Raw genomic sequence first — 18,515 nt, forward strand, 5'->3', positions numbered from 1 at the left:
AATGCTTTTTTGCATTATATCATTACATCATTACCATTACATGTCAACAAGTAATAAGAATCGACAAGGTAATTATAAACACACTGTAATATCTACAAACTGCTGTTTTAATCAGTTATGATTGTATTCAATTTCACAATAAATGAAGTGTCAGCAAAATCTGTATATGATTACATTCAAGTGTTAAAAAGAAAGCATTTGTCCACACATTTGTCTTTTAATGTACTGTACAAAGCATTTAAAGTTTTTAAACATTAATACAGACCCTCATTCCTCTATAACCTATCCCTGCAACTTTATTAATACATATGTGATACACATTAATAAAGCTCACCTGAAATATATACTTTAAAAATGTATAAAATGACTTTTTATCTCGGGTTATCAATGATCAATGCATACTCTTCAATTACTCTAAAAACAAAAATACTGTTAAAGTATTGCTCATTGTTAGTTTGTTTAATAATGTAGTTAACTAATGTTAACAAAATGAAACTTGTTGTAAAATGTTACCAACAATTAGTACTCTGTATGACAGAACAATGTACAGCACAGAATACTTAATTATGAATGGCACACAAATTGCTCGGCTTAATTTGGTGGTTGTTTTTTCAACACAATATTTAGTTAATGCAAATGAAAAACCTCAAACATACAATATAGCCTCTATATGTTGGACCCAACAAAGGATAAAGAAAAACAGCAGAATAGAGTAATCATTAATAAGGCACTTGTCATCTAAAAAAAAAGTTTACTTACAAATATCTACAAGATTCATCCAACTGACATGGCTACTCCAAAAGGGGGTTGACACAACTCCAAAGGGGGCTGTCACTTCCACTCAAGGTTAGGTAAAGGATTATTTTAGGGGCTGCTTAGGCCTTTACTGGCTGTATCCTTCTCCCAAATGTGGAGAGGCACATTTACATTTAGTCCAAAACTACTTAAAAATGAGGAACATTAGCAATTTGTCATTCAAAATAAACAATATCTGCAGTACAGTTTCACACTGACAAGTTCCAAGAAAGATCAGTCATATAAAACAAGTATTTTAGGATACATGTATACAGATAATATTAGAGATCAGAGAACTTGCTTCATGGGAAGGACCAGTGTTTTGGTTAAAGTGTAGCGAACCTCTGGCATCTGCTTGCAGCCTTCAAAGATTTGGGAGCTCACCATTCTGTTCACCTTTGTCAAAATAGAGTGCATGTCCTCTTTCCTGCCAAAGAAAACATACAAATATTAAAACAAAACAGTAGTACCACTGTGGATTATAGCAAGGTGGTTTTATTTTGAAGCCGATCCCTAACTTCAAACCCTTGTTTTGCCATGATAATTACAAGTTACATGAGTCTTTTAATGTTGCCTGGGACACACAAAAAAAGATTAGTGTTTACACCAGTGTTAGGGCGTAGTTAACTACAAATAGTGACACTACTAACTTAACAACTTAACTTTTTCCAGTAGTGTGACATTAGCTCAGCAATAGTGCAGCTTTTCCAGTAACAAGCTACATTTTCCAATGAGTAGCACTTTAGCATCACACAATGCCACATTTGTCACACTGTATTACGAACGCAGCAATAGAGCCGAGGGAGTAATCAAACACACTCACCTAACTCGTCTGCTCCCTGTCGTATGTAGCTCTGGGAAAACCAAATAATTTAATTGAATCAGTTGTTTCGGACAGTTCATATAAATGAACCTGTTAAAATAAACTATTCCTTCATATTTATTGCTGGGAAATCTGATTAATTTTAGTGAGTCTGTTTTTTAGGACAGTTCATGTAAAATGGTAAATGGCGAAGATGTCGCCGCAGATGGCCCCCTCGGTGTGGAGCTCTCCAATTATATTTGTTGTTTTTGTTTGTCCTGTGTTTACTAATTTTTTCCGATCAGTTTAACAAGGGACAAACTGCTGAACATTCGGCAGCACATACCAGACAATCTTTTCCTGGTTTTTGACTATTCTGACATTTTGCTGGACATTTTAGTCAGAGGAGCAGCTGTGTTGTTTAAGCTCGCAATGAGACACAGGCAAGGGAAGTGAGCCGGCGCACTGCTCAAGCTCCATCAGTGCGGCTTTAGAATAGCACTGCAAAGTATTCATCTAGCGAATCTCCACTCCCTAACAAAATTGATTAACTACATCTCCTCACCTATACAAACAAGGACTTTTTTTAAACTCTGCTGCCTTGTGCTTCACAGAAACTTGGCTGAGTGAAACCATTCTGGACAGAGCATTACATTTTCCGGGCTTTCAGCTGTTCAGAGCGGATCGCATTGTGGAGTTAACAGGGAAAATTAAAGGTGGTGGAATCTGTTTTTACATGAATGAAAGTTGGTGTACAGATGTAACAATGTTAAAGAAGATGTGTTGTCCTAATTTAGAAGTGCTCTTTATCAACCATAAGACTTTCTACTCCCACTGGAGTGTTTATATTCCTCCACAAGCGTGCATGAATGCAGCACTGCAACAGCTGGCTGATCAGATCACAGACATAGAGCAACAACACCTGGGCTCACGTATAATTATTCTCAGCAATTTCAACAAAGCCAATCTTATCCGTGAACAGCCAAATTACAGACAGCACATTACATGCCCCACCAGTGACAGAAATATACTGGACCACTGCTACAACATTAAAGGATGCACATACGACAAACCATGGTTTACAGGAAAACCCAGACAGCTTTGTTCGTTTTGGACAGACCAGGGACATATGCAAGGATCCTTTTTATGGACTTCAGTTTGGCTTTCACACCATTATCCCAGCTCTCCTATGGAATAAATTAACCCAGCTCTCTGTTCCTACATCTATCTGTCAGTGGATCACCAGCTTTCTGGCGGACAGGCAGCAGCTAGTGAGACAGGGGAAATTCACTTCCAGCACATGTACTATCAGCACTGGTGCCCACCAAGGTGCTCTCCCCACTCCTCTTCTCCCTGTATACCTGCCACAGGTGCTGCTAATCCAGTTCTACTCAGCAAGAACTGTACACTTCCAGAGTGAGGTAAAGGCTGGTAAAATCACTCTGGACCCCCCCACTCACCCAGCCAACTACCTTTTTGAACTGAGCACTGAGCACCAGAACCATCAGGCACAAGAACTTTTTTTCACTCAGGCTATCAATCTCATGAACACATAATTACGTGCAATACACAGCCAAGGCAATTGTATTATTTAATCTTATCTTGTACTGTATATAACAGATTTGTATTTGTACATACTATATATATATATATTTTGTCTTATTGTGTATGTCTATATATACAGTGCATCTGGAAATTATTCACAGCGCTTCACTTTTTCCATGTTTTTATGTTACAGCCTTATTCCAAAATGGATTAAATGAATTAATTTCCTCAAAAATTGACAAACAATACCCCATAATGACAACGTGAAAGAAGTTTTGTTTGAAATATTTGCAAATGTATTAAAAATAAAAACCGAAAAAAATCACATGTACATAAGTATTCACAGCCTTTGCCATGACATTCAAAATTGAGCTCTGGTGCATCCTGTTTCCACTAATCATCCTTGAGATGTTTCTACAACTTGATTGGAGTCCACCTGTGGTAATTTCAGTTGATTGGACATGATTTGGAAAGGCACACTCCTGTCTATATAAGGTCCCACAGTTAACAGTGCATGTCAGAGCACAAACCAAGCCATGAAGTCCAAGGAATTGTCTGTAGACCTCCGAGACAGGATTATATCGAGGCACAGATCTGGGGAAGGTTACAGAAACATTTCTGCAGTATTGAAGGTCCCAATGAGTACAGTGGCCTCCATCATCCGTAAATGGAAGAAGTTTGGAAACACCAGGACTCTTCCTAGAGCTGGCCACCTGGCCAAACTGAGCGATCAGGGGAGAAGGGCCTTAGTCAGGGAGGTAACCAAGAACCCGATAGTCACTCTGACAGAGCTCCAGCATTTCTCTGTGGAGAGAGGAGAACCTTCCAGAAGAACAACCATCTCTGCAGCACTCCACCAATCAGGCCTGTATGGTAGAGTGGCCAGACAGAAGCCACTCCTCAGTAAAAGGCACATGACAGCCCACCCGGAGTTTGCCAAAAGGCACCTGAAGGACTCTCAGACCATGAGAAACAAAATTCTCTGGTCTGATAAACAAAGATTTAATTCTTTGGCCTGAATGGCAAGCGTCATGTCTGGAGGAAACCAGGCTCCGCTCATCACCTGGCCAATACAATCCCTACAGTGAAGCATGGTGGTGGCAGCATCATGCTGTGGGGATGTTTTTCAATGGCAGAAACTGGGAGACTAGTGTTGTAGAAATTTTGATGCTCATTGATCAGTAATAGTCATTATAGGGGAATGCCTCTGTGTCTGAGGGATGCAGAGGGGGAGGATCTGCTTCTGTCAGAAAACCTTGGGATAAAAGAGTATAAAATACAAGTCAGCCCTCCCCTCTGGGTCCCACTAATGGCACAGATCAACTCCTGTGTAATGACCGGGTCCTTCTTGCAAGAATAAATAATTTTAAAAGACCGTTTGACTCAGAGTGTCTCTTACGCAGTGATAATGGTTGGTTGATAATTTTTTGCCACAACAATTTGGTGTCAGAATAGTGGGATTCCTTGGAAGTGCCTTCTGGACCTGAGTGTGGACGGTGTTTGGCCACCTGGACTGAGAAGTTCCAGCTCTACCTCGTAAGTTTTAAGAGAGAGGGGCCGACCGCACCAGGGCCAGGAGAAACTCCACTGGAATCAAATGAAAACGAACCCGTGGCAACCCAAATATCTCTGGTAAGGGACGACTAAATTATTTTCTTTTGGTATGAAAGTGAGTGAACCCATAGTGGCTGAGACTGTTTCTTGTGGTCCGAGGGCAAGGAGTTTCTCGACTAGAGGCTGAGACCTATGTTCTGTGGAGCGAGTGCAAGAAGTTTTCTAAACAGAGACGGAGTTCTCGCATAAATTGAGTAGGTCAAGATTTTGCTTTCTGGCAATGAATGAGTCCTCACAAAATTGTTAATTAGGTTAGGTGAAATACTGAGCGCTGGAACATCCTCCAGAGAAAGATTTTGGGCAAACCGTAATTAACAAAGCACAAGAGTGCACCCTTAACTGATCTTGGGTTAAGAAATCAGATCTGTTGGAGATGTCCTGCAGATTATAAGACGTGCGTCGAAAAATCCACAGAGAAACAGAAACAGCTAGTATGGGAAAATCTCAAAGCAAGCTTGCCAAATTTGATACACCAGTTTTTCTGTCAAATGAGAAAAAACTACAGGAGAAAATGTATGCAGGACATAGAGAAACTGATCAAATACCATGATTTCCCAAGGGGAGGGAACACTGAGCACTGAGAGTGGTGCGAGAATCAGTGGGACAGGGCAGCGCACGAAACAGAGTTGTGGCTGCGTTCAACATGTGTGTAAGACAGTGGGCTGTTGCTTTTAGGAAGCAGATAGAAGAGAACAAAAGCAAATGCAGAAAGAATTAACATGTAGGGTTGAACATGTGGAATGTAAAATAAAATGTGTGAAAGATCTGTTTGTGTGTCAGCACCACCAGAACATTTTTATTTATTTATTCTTTTGAAAAGTATGTTTGTGTTTTCCCACATGCAACGACGATTGTGCTGGTGTCGCCGGCATACAAACATCACTATCCCGTGGCAGAGCTGAAAGCCCTGAAACTGAACCCTGACCTTGACTGCTCTCCGCCCAGAAGAAAAGCACCACAAGAAGCTTCTCCCCTCTCTGACAGTGAAGGAGACCTAAATGAACTTTTTTCTCCTGAGACCTGAGATCACACAAGCAGTGAAAGCAAGTTACATTGAATGGAGCGGGCGATTGACCTCCACCCTGGCACATGCTGTTCATGCAGAGGAACAGCTGCTGACAAAGAAAGACAAAGTCAAGGCGAAGGGAGAGAGAGATCTTTAGCTAGCGACTACAGTCTAATGTCAATACACGGAAACCACCGGAAGTGGAATTGCGGCTGGTGTGAGACTGTCAGGAGAAGGAAAAGGCAGACTGAGGAGGAGCGGAGAGCAGCGAAGGTGGGGGCTGGACACAGGGCGATCAGCTGTTGGGCCACAAGACAGGGAAGTGAACATTTCTTTACCCACACACACACACACACACATACACTGATTTGACATACTGCTCTCTGCAATGAAGACAATGCTTGCAAATCTTTCAGTGTGACTGATGAAGTTTTATGTGATAATGTTTCGGATGAATGTTTGAGAATGTACAAAAGTTCAGGGTTTTTACAAATGCAGAGATATCAAATGTTAGTTGATGGGACATTAGTAGATTTTTTTTGGTAGATTCTGGGGCTGGCCATACTACGATACGATCATGTGACTTGCCATGTGTCCCAAAATTGACAGGTTCAGTGCATAAAGAAAACTTTGGCCTAGGGCCATTTGATTTCTGAAAAATTCACAGTGCCCTTAGAGTATGAGTCAAAGGAGAAGGGGAGAACATTTAAACATGCGTTTTTGTGTTCACCAGCTTGTCCGGTACCTCTAATGGCCAGAGATTTAATGTGCGAATTAAATTTGACCCTTACTTCCTTTGGAAGTAAATATGTTGTTCTAAATTTGAACCGCAGTGGGCTTATGAATGGTGTGTGAAAAATGATGATTGTGCAGAAATGATCTTGAAATTAGCAAAGGATCGAATATTGTCATTTAACACAGAAAATATGATGCCTGACCAATTGCATTGCACGTCACATGTCATAATTGAACGAGAACTATAATCTGAGGAGGGATGGTTTAGCGGAGTAGAAAAATTAGACTGTGAGGCTTGATAAGATTTTCTGGGCAGAAAATGTGTGTGTGTGCTCTCAGCTTGCCTGACAGAAAAACAAATGCAGTTCTATTTTGATAGCAGGGAACACTGAGGCACCCTAATCAGTGTTCAAGGCCAAAAGCAGCTGTGAGCAGATTTGGGCCCCTTTGTGAGAGAATGCATTAAAGCAACAGATTGGGCTAAATAAGTGCAGAAGTGAAACACAGCAAAAGTATAGGAGCATTTATGTCAAAATGTGATTTTGATTTCGAGGTACAGAGAACTATAACTGCTATTATGGAGAGTGCGGTGGAGAAACATGGAAGGGGGCTCTGACAGAAGTACCTCCTAGGTTATGGGTTAAACACAAATATGATGTGGGTTTAATCAAAGGATGTGAACCGGTTGTAATCACCCCAAAATCTGATTACAGACAGTGTCAAGTGCAATGCCCCCTAAAAGAGGAGGCATTGCAGGGTATTATGCCAGTTTTTGACTCCTTGTTGAAGGAGGGCATAATTATAACATGTCATGATTCTCCAGTGCACACTCCAATCTTCCCTGTGAAGACAAATCTGTGCATATGATGAAGCAAAATTGCAGTTTGTGAAACAGGAAATAAAGTTTTTGGGAAATGTTATCAGACCAAACAGTAAATCCATCTGTGACAAACGGGTACAGGCCATAAAAGATGTGCCAAAACCAATTACGGAAAAACAATTATTGTCATTTTTAGCTTTTTAGCATTTTTGCTTTTTGTCGTACATTTATTCCTAATTATGACATTCTTGAACAGCCTTTGCGAGCCCTGATGACAGGGAAAGGGCTGAGGTCATGTGACAAGCTTGTTTGGGCAAGCGAAGCAGAAGAGGCATTTGCTAACATGAAAGCGCAAATGGCTCTGGCTCCCACTTTGGGCCTGCCAGATTTAAACAAACTGTTTGTTCAAGATGACTGATGAGAAAAATGGGTTTATGACTTCTGTTCTTTTGCAGAATCATGGAGACAGACTGCGACCGGTGGCATATTTCTCAACCAAACTTGACGCTGTAGCAGCAGGGTTGCCACACTGTTTGAGGGCTGTGGCGGCTGCTGAACTGGCATCCAGGGAATTTGTGGGGTATACAGGTTTATCTTTGAGGGTTCCACACGCAGTTTCCACGATTTTGCAAGAGCAGAGAACGTCACATTTATCTACAGCCAGATGGCTGAGGTACCACACAATTTTATTGGACATGCCAAACATAACTGTTAAAAGATGCACAACTGTGAATCCATGCCACACTCTTCCTGACAGAGGAGGATGGCGAGGGACCTCACTGTTGTCTGTCAGCGCTTAAATGGGTGTGCACACCGCGCCCAGATCTATTAGACACGCCATTAGACAATTGTGACAATATCCTCTTTGTGGATGGGTCAGCTTCCAAAGATCCACAAACAGGAAAGAATAAGGTTGGTTACGCGATAACCACTGAATTTGAGGTCGTGATATCTGGCAAACTGCCATCAAATTATTCAGCTCAGGAAGCTGAACTGGTTGCTTTAACAGAAGCATGTAAACTTATGGTAGACAAATGTGTGACAAAATACACAGATTAGCATTATGCCTTTGGGGTAACACAAGATTTTGGTGCTTTATGGAAGCACAGAAAATCTCTGAAGTCAGATGGTCAACCAATATTAAATGCGTCTCTTGTGTCTGAGCTTTTGGAGGCCGTTCTTGTACCAGACAAGGTTGCGATTTGAAATGCACAGCGCAAACTAACGATAACAGTTCAGTATCAACAGGAAACGCACGAGCAGACGCGGCAGCGAAGGACGCGGCAGCGATGGAGACAAAAGGGACTACGTGTGCTTTGATATCTGACAATAACCTCAACATTTGTTCTTGTTTACAGAGCATGCAAACTTTTTCCACAGGCAAGGAGAAAACCCGATGGAAGGCAGCTGGCTGTAACTTTGAGGAGAATGTGTGGATGAGCTGTGATGGCATGCTTTGTTTACCCAAACACTTCTTTCCTCATTATGGAAAGTTGATACATGGGTTAGACCATGTATCAAAAGCGGGGATGGTTGCACAGATGAAAGAATTGTGGTTTACAAAGGGTTTCACGATATTTGCTGAACATTTTTGCAAAAGATGTGTTATTTGTAACACACATAATGTGGCAAGAGGGATAAAAACACCTATAGTATCTCAACCACCATCAGGGGGGACTTTTTGAGTATCTGATGATGGATTTCATCGAGTTAACCCCTTGTGGGAAACAGAAATACTGCCTGGTGATGGTTGACATGTGGTCCAAATGGGTTGAGGCCTTCCCAACCTCGGAACAAGACTAACGAAGGCTAGCGAAGGCTCTTTTAACCGAGATTGTTCCGAGATGGGGAATTCCAAGGAAAATCAGCTTGGACAATGGGACACACTTTGTCAATGAAGCAATAAAGCAGGTGGGTCAGTTTTTGGGAATTGACATGAGAATACACTGCAGTTATTGAGAGGGAGATTCAAACAATCAAGAAAAATTGGCTAAGTGCTGTGAGGAAACTGGGCTCACATGGGTTAAAGCACTCCCAATTGTGTTGATGTACACCAGAATGAGAAAAAGAGTCAAAACAAATTTAAGTCCATTTGAAATACTCTTTGGTAGACCACCATTCATGGGAATAGAAAGGGGTAGACAAAGGTTGCCATCAACAGATCTGTGTGAGAATGACATGTTGAATTATTGCAAAGAAATGTCTTCTCTGTTGTCCAATGTTTGTGTTCAGGTGAAAAGCTGCATAAGATCAGGCCTGGCGATTTTGTTGTGATTCGTGACCTGAGGAGAAAGAGCTGGAAGGCCAAAAGTTGGCTGGCACCATTCCAAGTGCTACTAACGACTCACACGCCAGTGAAGGTCGCAGAGAGAGCTACGTGGGGGTTCATGCCAACCATCGCAGGAGAATCAGCAACAGGAAGAGATTGTTCCGAGTGAATGTCAATAAACACCGAAGTCAAGTCTGAACACCAAGTACCACTATCAGTGGAAGAGCAAGGCCAACCACAGAGGATAACACAGCCTGTGTGCAGAGTGGACCCCATCGTGTGGTCACAAGCAGTAATCATCGTGAAAAGGTACGAACTGAAAAGAATTAAAGCAGGATGTCTGACTGCAGGGAGAGAATCAACGTGAAGGACAGATCAGCGGACAATTGTACAGCCGTCATCAACGACAAAGAAGTCAACTTCACATGCCCATTCAGCAAATCACATGAAACTTCACCTGCAGCTGTGTGGGTGTGTGGCAACAGGGCATTTCATCGGATGCCAAAGAAATGGGCAGGGTGTTGTTATCCAGCGTTAATGAATGTGGGTACATCTGTGTATTTGCCAAACAGGGCACCCGGGGTGGGAAGAAATAAAAATAAATGTTGAAATTTTACCTGGGGTTTTACCAAAGCACTATGCAGGGGTGGGCACAACGGTAACAATTAATAAGATAAATGGGCTAGCATGGACAGTATTAGCAATAGCTAATAGCACAGAAAATGCTTTGACAATGATAAACGATGAAATGAACAGTTAAGAGATTCAAAACAGGTTGGTTCTTGATATGTTAACTGCAGAGAAAGGGGGAGTTTGCAAAATGTTCTTGGGAATGTCTTGGTTGTTTCAATATTCCAGATTACAGTGACAACATCACGAATGTAATTGAACACATGAGAAAAGCCGTACGGGAGCCAGAACATATTGAGAGTACATGGGTTACTTGGTTTATGAATCTCTGGGGAGGATGGGGGTATTGGCTGATTCAAACTGTGTTACCAATTGCGGTGATAGGACTGTTAATATTGTTATGTTTACCATGCATCATAACGTGTGTTTCCAGCTCAGTACAGAGACTGGTTAAAGCAAGGGTGTCTGTTCAAATGGTAAAAATGACAGTCCATCCAGAGCCAGATGAACACAAATATGATGATACAAGTAGCAAGAGCTACTGTGAAATGTGTTAAAATGAGGTATGTCTTTTCTTTCTGAGAATGTTTTGATAGGTAAAGAGGGTTATAAGCAGCTGTCATCCGTGTTACGAGATGACGTACAAGGAGAGGGTTTGAAATGAGGGATTTTATTATACTTTATTCTTTGTATTTTTATAGCCTGCTGACATAACCAGAATGTTAAATTGATGTGTTTTTCCTACTTAATCTGTACACTATTTCTTGTTTATACTGAGGTGACTGAGGGTCTCATTTTATGTCAGACGTGGAGTAACGGTGTTTACTCATTTATCCCGGCTTCAGATAAAGTCTTTACTTGCTTGCTAATACTTAAGGGGACTATCCCCACAAAAAAAACCTAAGCTGTTTATTTTTTCTTCCTTTCCAAATGTTATTTCACAAATGTTTAAGAAGAGTGATCATTTATGCGAAAATCAGAGATGAAGAGTGTAAGTGTGATGATATGACTTAAAATGTGTCTTATTGTTTATTATTGTGATTGAGTAATCTGAATGATAAAAAGCGGGGAATTGTTGTAGAAATTTTGATGCTCATTGATCAGTAATAGTCATTATAGGGGAATGCCTCTGTGTCTGAGGGATGCAGAGGGGGAGGATCTGCTTCTGTCAGAAAACCTTGGGATAAAAGAGTATAAAATACAAATCAGCCCTCCCCTCTGGGTCCCACTCTTGGCACAGATCAACTCCTGTGTAATGACCGGGTCCTTCTTGCAAGAATAAATAATTTTAAAAGACTGTTTGACTCAGAGTGTCTCTTACGCAGTGATAATGGTTGGTTGATAATTTTTTGCCACAACACTAGTCAGGATTGAGGGAAATATGAATGCAGCAATGTATAGAGACATCCTTGATGAAAACCTGCTCCAGAGCGCTCTGAACCTCAGACTGGGGCAAAGGTTCATTTTCCAACAGGACAACGACCTTAAGCACATAGCCAAGATATAAAGGAGTGGCTACGGGACAACTCTGTGAATGTCCTTGTGTGGCCCAGCCAGAGCCCAGATTTGAAACCCGATTGAACATCTCTGGAGAGATCTGAAAATGGATGTGCACCGACGCTTGAGAGATCCTGCAAAGAAGAATGGGAGAAACTGCCCAAAAATAGGTGTGCCAAGCTTATAGCATCATACACAAAAAGACTTGAGGCTGTAATTGGTGCCAAAGGAGCTTCAACAAAGCATTGAGCAAAGGCTGTGAATACTTATGTACATGTGATTTTTAAAAATTTCTTATTTGTAATACATATGCAAAGATTTCAAACAAACTTCTTTCACGTTGTCATTATGGGGTATTGTTTGTAGAATTTTGAGGGAAAAAAATGAATTTAATACATTTTGGAAAAGGCTGAAACATAACAAAATGTTGAAAAGCGCTATGAATAATTTCCGGATACACTGTACTTTTATTTCTATCCGCTCTTTATATTTATTCTATTTTTAATTTTATTATCTGTCTTATTGGATTGTTTGTGCACTGGAAGCTTCTGTCACCAAGAATTCCTTGTATGTGGAAGCATACTTGGCAATAAAGCTCATTCTGATTCTGTGCTTTAAAGGGACCTTGCCTTCTTTTTTCAAAGCAAAATAGTAAATCAATTGCTGCTGTTTCTCACTATATTTCAATTCAGTTATATAAATAGGGTATTTTTTAGTAGAGTATAATAAATATTAATTTTGTTTGCCACCCTATTCGTATCCCTTAGAAAAATTAACAATCGGTTTACTACTAATATTGCAGTTACCATGGCTGTAGTAACCATGATTTTGTGATCACTGTGGTTTTACTACAAATACCATAGTTAAACTATGGTTACTGTAGTAAAACCATGGTTCATTTTTGTAAGGGATATAACAGAACAAGAAGACCAGGTGTAAAATGCTGCAGCAGAAACACAGGATGCGCAGGATGAGATGGATCATGAAGACCCATAAAAGGCTACAACATAAGAAAGTGGAGAACAAACTTAAACATTGACCTGTTTCTCACCCACACCTATCATATTTGTTCTGGAGACATAGATTTAACCACTGGAGCCTTATGGATTACTTTTATGCATTATGAGGATCAACAGAGCTAAAATATTTTTCTATAAATCTTCGTTTGTGTTCTGCAGAAGAAAGAAATTCATACACATCTGGGATGGCATGAGGGTGAGTAAGTGATGAGAGAATTAACATTTTTGGATTAATTATCCCATTAATGGCTCTAAGAATTGAAAAAGCAAATCAAACGGTTTCTTGCAATAACGTCAAGTGACCAATGAGCTTCTCTTATTGAAGAACTGACAAGACGCCATGCTGATCTGAATGACTTCATCAGCGAGTGCACTCACAGTCTCCTATCACAAACACTGATTGCAGTGATTCTGTCACTAAGCATTTTTCTGGAATTCTCCTACATTAAAATGACTAATTAAGAAAGCTGAGGCAGATCTGTCTGCTTTTGTTGAACATAAAACCATAAGATGGTAAAGTTACCCCATTAATCTCATCCTAAATCACAACAATTGTTTATGTTCACGCAATACTCCTGTTGTTTTTTCAGCATCCTGCACGTGACAGGGAGTCAGTCTGTCACCCCTTCACCATTCTTAACTGGCAAATGTGTCATACCTCTCTGACTGAAGAGTGCAAGATCTCCGCAAATCTGTCAATAAGTGTGACACCCTTGGCCAAAATCAAGTTGTTTGGAGCCGGCTATTGCGACGCCAGCTTAACATGCTTAGCTTGTGGTATGGCCAACATTTCAACCCTCAAAAATCAAGACTGAACTCACCGTGGGCAACCAATTTCCAGCTGCCTACAGAGCTCCTGAATAAAGATGGACCCTTCTTGTGTGTGGCGAAAAGATTTGTAATACTCCACTGTGGCCATTCCAATTAGGAAATCAGCTCCAATAGGGCAACTGTGGAATGCTTCGGTATGAGCATCCTCCTCAAATGTTCCTTCTTCTGTTGTATTTTTGTGTCCATCTGCCATCCAAACACCTAGAAGTTTCTTCTCACCTTGACAGGCCTGAATAAAGAAAAGCTTGGGCTTGCTTGCTAGAGTGTGGCATTCAGCAAAAGGCTGTGTGAGGTCACGGATTGGAACCTGTATACCATCTATGCCCAGAACAGTGCCTTTCTCTCCATGGGAGAGGACGCAGCAGACAAAAGCATCCATTTGAGAGTGATCTTTACTTGCAAACTCCTTAATCAAATCTTGCATATCTGAGGCTTTCAAATCGTTTCGCACCTCAACCGTAAAATGCATTTTCTCAAACACTCTTGTGAGATCATCTAGGAGACAGATTAAAAGAGAGTGCAATGCAGTGACATCTTCACCAAAAAGCCACATTTGACAGTTTTTTTTATTACAAAATAATGTAAAAGATTACATAAAAGTACATATCGGAACAAATTTAGAAATTAATTTCCCAAATTTCAAGAAATACCTTTATCTTTGTGTGTACCTCTCCTGTTTCCAAGTGATGTACTTCTTTCAAATGTATAGTTGTTGATGATCAAACAATATCCACGAAGTCTATTTGACATGGAGTAACATTCTGTCTGCTTGGTCACTGTGGAAATAAGCACAAATCTAATGTATATTAAATGGACAGTTCACCCAAAAAAAGGAAATTCTCTTACCATTTAAACACACTCGTGCCATCCCAAACTCATGTTACATTTTGAAGAATATGTCGGCATATGTTTGCATTTTCAAAATAGCCTAACTGTGCGTAAAAACAGCAAACCTGGAAACACTTAAGCTGTGTTGCACATGACACATTATACACTGTCCACTCATACTATTCACTATGCACTCGGCCCAATGAGTGTATGAATTTGCAAAATGTAGAATAGTCTCAAATGAAACACAAATGTTGGTTTTCAACCAAAGTGAGGTTTTAAACCAAAGCATGTGAGCGGAACATAGCGAGAGTGGATCGAGGAGCAGACCGATGACAATTTCACCAGATCTAGGAGCGTGTTTTACGAGCCCCGATCCGGCCGATCTCGAGGCACTCACATTCCGCTTCTCCCAGAATGCACTACAGTTCTCGTGTGGACACATGAATGTGTGCTTCTACACTGACACATATCTGGTATTGGTGGCTGTATTAGATCCAAGGTTTTAAACAGAGTGGATTATCAGAGATAAGGCAGTGAATAACTTTGTGATATTCGTGAGCTGCTTGTGACAGAGGCAGTTGAAAACACAGATTAGTTTTCTCTGACATACTTCTGTAAAGTGATTATTACTGTGGACATCTGTAATGTTTACCATAGATTTGCATGGGATAAGCAATGTCTGTATAAATCGCAGAGATCAATTTTTTTTTCTTATAGGGGTCCATTATGCGGTAATACATATTTTACATTATCCCACGTCCCCATATAAAATAATCCCATCCAAACAGGGCTGAGAGAGCAAGGCTAAGTAAAGTAGCCTACAACAAGGCAATTGTCATTTGCACCATGAAAAATTTGGTTGTATTCTTATATGACGAGCGTAGGTGATGCTAGACCCTATTTAGGAGGGCTTCAGCACCCATTGTGAGCCATAGTTTGCAGCTCGAGACTAGGGGTGAATCAATCGATCAGCCACCAATCTAATTTATATCAGATAAATGGTCACTTAACCACTAATCACAGCATTTACATTTTAATCATAACAGCACCAAGTCTTCAAGCATTTAATTAATAAATAGTTATCTGTGTTACAGCAAAACGCAAAAGACAGTAAAACAAATCATAGATATTAATGATTTCTCACTGGAGCAGTTTTACAGCTTATAATGGATATATTTTCCTTATTTTAGTATCTCTGCTGTGTGTGATGCTCTCGTGGTTTTTACTGCTTACAAGTATGTCACAATGACCTTTTGATATTGACAACAGAACTATTCAGAACTGTTTTCAAAACAAATGTTAGCAATTCACAATAAATGTAATTTTCATATAATTTTGCTAACTTTTTAAAAAGGTTCCATTCATTAACACTAGTTAATGAATTAGGTATCATGAACAAACAATGAACAACATATTTTTACAGCCTATATTAATTGTAATGTTCGTTAATGAAATTACAATTGTTCATTGTTAGTTCATGTTAGTTCATAGTGCATTAACTAATACAAATTTTGATTTAAAAAATGTAATAGTATATGTTGTAACTAACAGTCAGTTAATTAGTTCATGTTAACTACAGTAATATTGTTAAATAATGTTAACAAATGGAATCTTTTTTGAAGTGTTACTGTAATTTAACTGTGTAAGGCATAAACATATAACTGCATAATATAACTTGTAAATGTGTCAAAGAGCACTTAAAAAAAGTATCCGTATCGGACAATCTTAGTGTTAGAAAAGCGGTGATCATATCGGCCTCAAATTTCCTGATTGGTCCACCGCTACACAAGACTGCTTTGGTGACTTTTCTTGCCTGTAAAGACTGACTAGTGCAAAACCAAAACACTATCTATGCAACTGAGTGGAAAAGCCTACATTGAACAAATGTACACATCATACAATTGTAATTTTTGTGCTCTGCTCCAACATTGCTCTCACTCATGCGCGCTCGTAAGCGAGGGGCATAACGATGACTTTTGAACTTGACTTGTTTCTACTGACGCTTTGTGAGCGTAGCTGAGCGAGTGTTTTCAATTCATTCCTATGGAAGTTGAGTGCCACGCTCTCAAGATGGATTGTAGGATTGACAACGGTACAGAGAAAGCGTAAGCGGTCAAGAGCATAAAAAAATAAAAATATTCCTCGGATTTATGCAAATAAGGAACGAAAAAGGCAGGGCGCCAGCCAATCACTGTGAGCTGAAAGCAGTAACGTCTGTCATAAGCGCTTCAACATATGAAGATAATGCAGAATTTTCTGCTGGATTCAGTGCTTTAATCAAAAACAGACTTCAAATGACAGACTTAAAATGACTTTTTCTGTGCCAGTGGAAACGTTCAGTAAGCGTTCAAAGCGTACAGTGTGTGATCACTCAAGTCCAAGAGCGATCGCACATGAGCGAATATTTGAGCAGAGCGACAAAACGCTCAACTCCGCTCACATGCTCTAATTTCAATGTAATGTTGCCACTAGCTTTAGCACATTAGCCAACGTCAGTCCAACAGTTACATCTCAAATTACGTACATATTCACACAGTGTGGGGTGATGGTAAAGCATTCATCTCAAATTTGCAAAGTGCTGTCTTCACAGAAATGTGCTTGCTGACAGGTAATCTTCCACTGTATAGGACGAGCTATGAAGTGTCCAACATCCCACTCATGTTTTGTTGGTGAAATTAGTACATCATCAGGGTCTACGAAGTGTGTGAACGAGCTTTTCTTATGATCGCGGGTGGATACTGGGGATGTGAAAATTTATAGTGAAGGACTTCAATTTTTATCTGTTTCTCACCCAAAGCTTTGCTTCAGAAGACATGGATTACATAACTTGAGTCATTGGGATTACTTTTTTGTTGCCTTAATGTCCTTTTTTGAGCTCCCTTCACAGTTTGGGGTGATGATAACACCATTTTGTATTCATTGTTAACACAGGTTGTAAATTACTTACCTGAACGCTTCCTTTTACGGTAATGGTCAGACATATTGCTTGTCGGTTGAAGGGGCTCCCGTTTTCTTTTAGGTAAACCTGTTTGCATAGGTTTTGGTAGGTTTTCTTTGGCTCCCTACATGACAGAGATGAGATGCCCTGAACATTATAAACGTTATTTGGTAAAATGCTTAATCAACACACACAGAGCAAAATGCAGGGAAATTGGTTTGGTTTAATTAAATATTTACCTGCTAATATACTAAATGAAATACTTACCTGTGAATTCCTCCATCCAGTCTTCTTTCTCTTAGATTTAACAGATGCGTTGCCATTTGGTTGCTCATTCTTGGTATCCTGATTCATCTTAACAATGTTGCTCACAGTAAACGTTTCCTCTTTCTTAAAGTAGTGCATTCAATGAAAGGAAAATATGGCATAATAGAGAAAAAAATATTACATTGTATACTGTGTAAACAAAACAGTTTGCTGGGTTAAGTAGTTATGATAAGATGTAGGATTGCAGCACAATTGTTTATTTGATCTATACGTTCTTAAAAATAGCAGCAAAATTAGACCTTGCATTTCACAAAATATGATGCAAATAAAATTCCTACTTCGAAAAGCAAAGATAAAATGAAAAGGACGACAAGGGACAAGAAGAGAGAGTATGAGAGAAAACTTAGCATTTTTCGAATAGATTACAGGTACAGAAAAATATCTTGACTCAGGTGTGTAGTTTTTCTTTCTTTTTTTTTTTTTGTCTGTTTATTACCATTTTCATTTAACCCTCTTTGAAGCCTGTCACTATATATGCACATACAACAAATAATCAGAAACAAATTTAAAAGTCATCTGCATGCAAACGTAAATGTCTTTAAATTATTTTGTGCAGAGAACTAAACAAATCAGGAAGTGTCTCATTTCGCGCGCTTTTGTGTACAGACACAAAAACAAATGTAGAAATGAATAAACATTTTGCACTCACTGCAACTCGAAGAAAAACACAAACTAGCTTGAAAAACAATACAGAACGACTCGCTGTTGTTTAGAAGGATTGATGTTGATATTCCCGCTGATTTTGTGCACAATGGGTGCACACGGACACTTGATACGAAAACGAAAGTCGATCGAAGTTGCGAATCCACGCCTTACGAGTTAAAGGAATAGTTCACATAAGGTCTCATCCTTTACT

General features: G+C 39.8%; 1 protein-coding gene across 2 annotated transcripts; it reads right to left on the reverse strand.

Moving 5' to 3' along the window:
* Positions 1–99: 99 nt before the first annotated feature.
* Positions 100–18,515, reverse strand: casp8l1 (caspase 8, apoptosis-related cysteine peptidase, like 1). 2 transcript variants are annotated; one of them, XM_052130834.1, is made up of 6 exons: positions 18,309–18,515; positions 17,600–17,722; positions 17,342–17,456; positions 14,232–14,339; positions 13,554–14,058; positions 100–1,222 (listed from the first exon to the last, which is right to left on the reverse strand). In XM_052130834.1, exons 2-6 carry the CDS (start codon positions 17,684–17,686, stop codon positions 1,084–1,086), a joined length of 954 nt encoding a protein of 317 aa, XP_051986794.1. In that variant the 5' UTR covers positions 17,687–17,722; positions 18,309–18,515; the 3' UTR covers positions 100–1,083. The 2 variants fall into 2 exon arrangements, with proteins under 2 accessions (XP_051986794.1, XP_051986793.1); XM_052130833.1 differs by having other exon boundaries at positions 14,214–14,339; positions 18,309–18,511.

The sequence above is a fragment of the Xyrauchen texanus genome, chromosome 7 (assembly GCF_025860055.1).
Source record: "Xyrauchen texanus isolate HMW12.3.18 chromosome 7, RBS_HiC_50CHRs, whole genome shotgun sequence".
In the NCBI taxonomy this organism is placed as follows: domain Eukaryota; kingdom Metazoa; phylum Chordata; class Actinopteri; order Cypriniformes; family Catostomidae; genus Xyrauchen; species Xyrauchen texanus.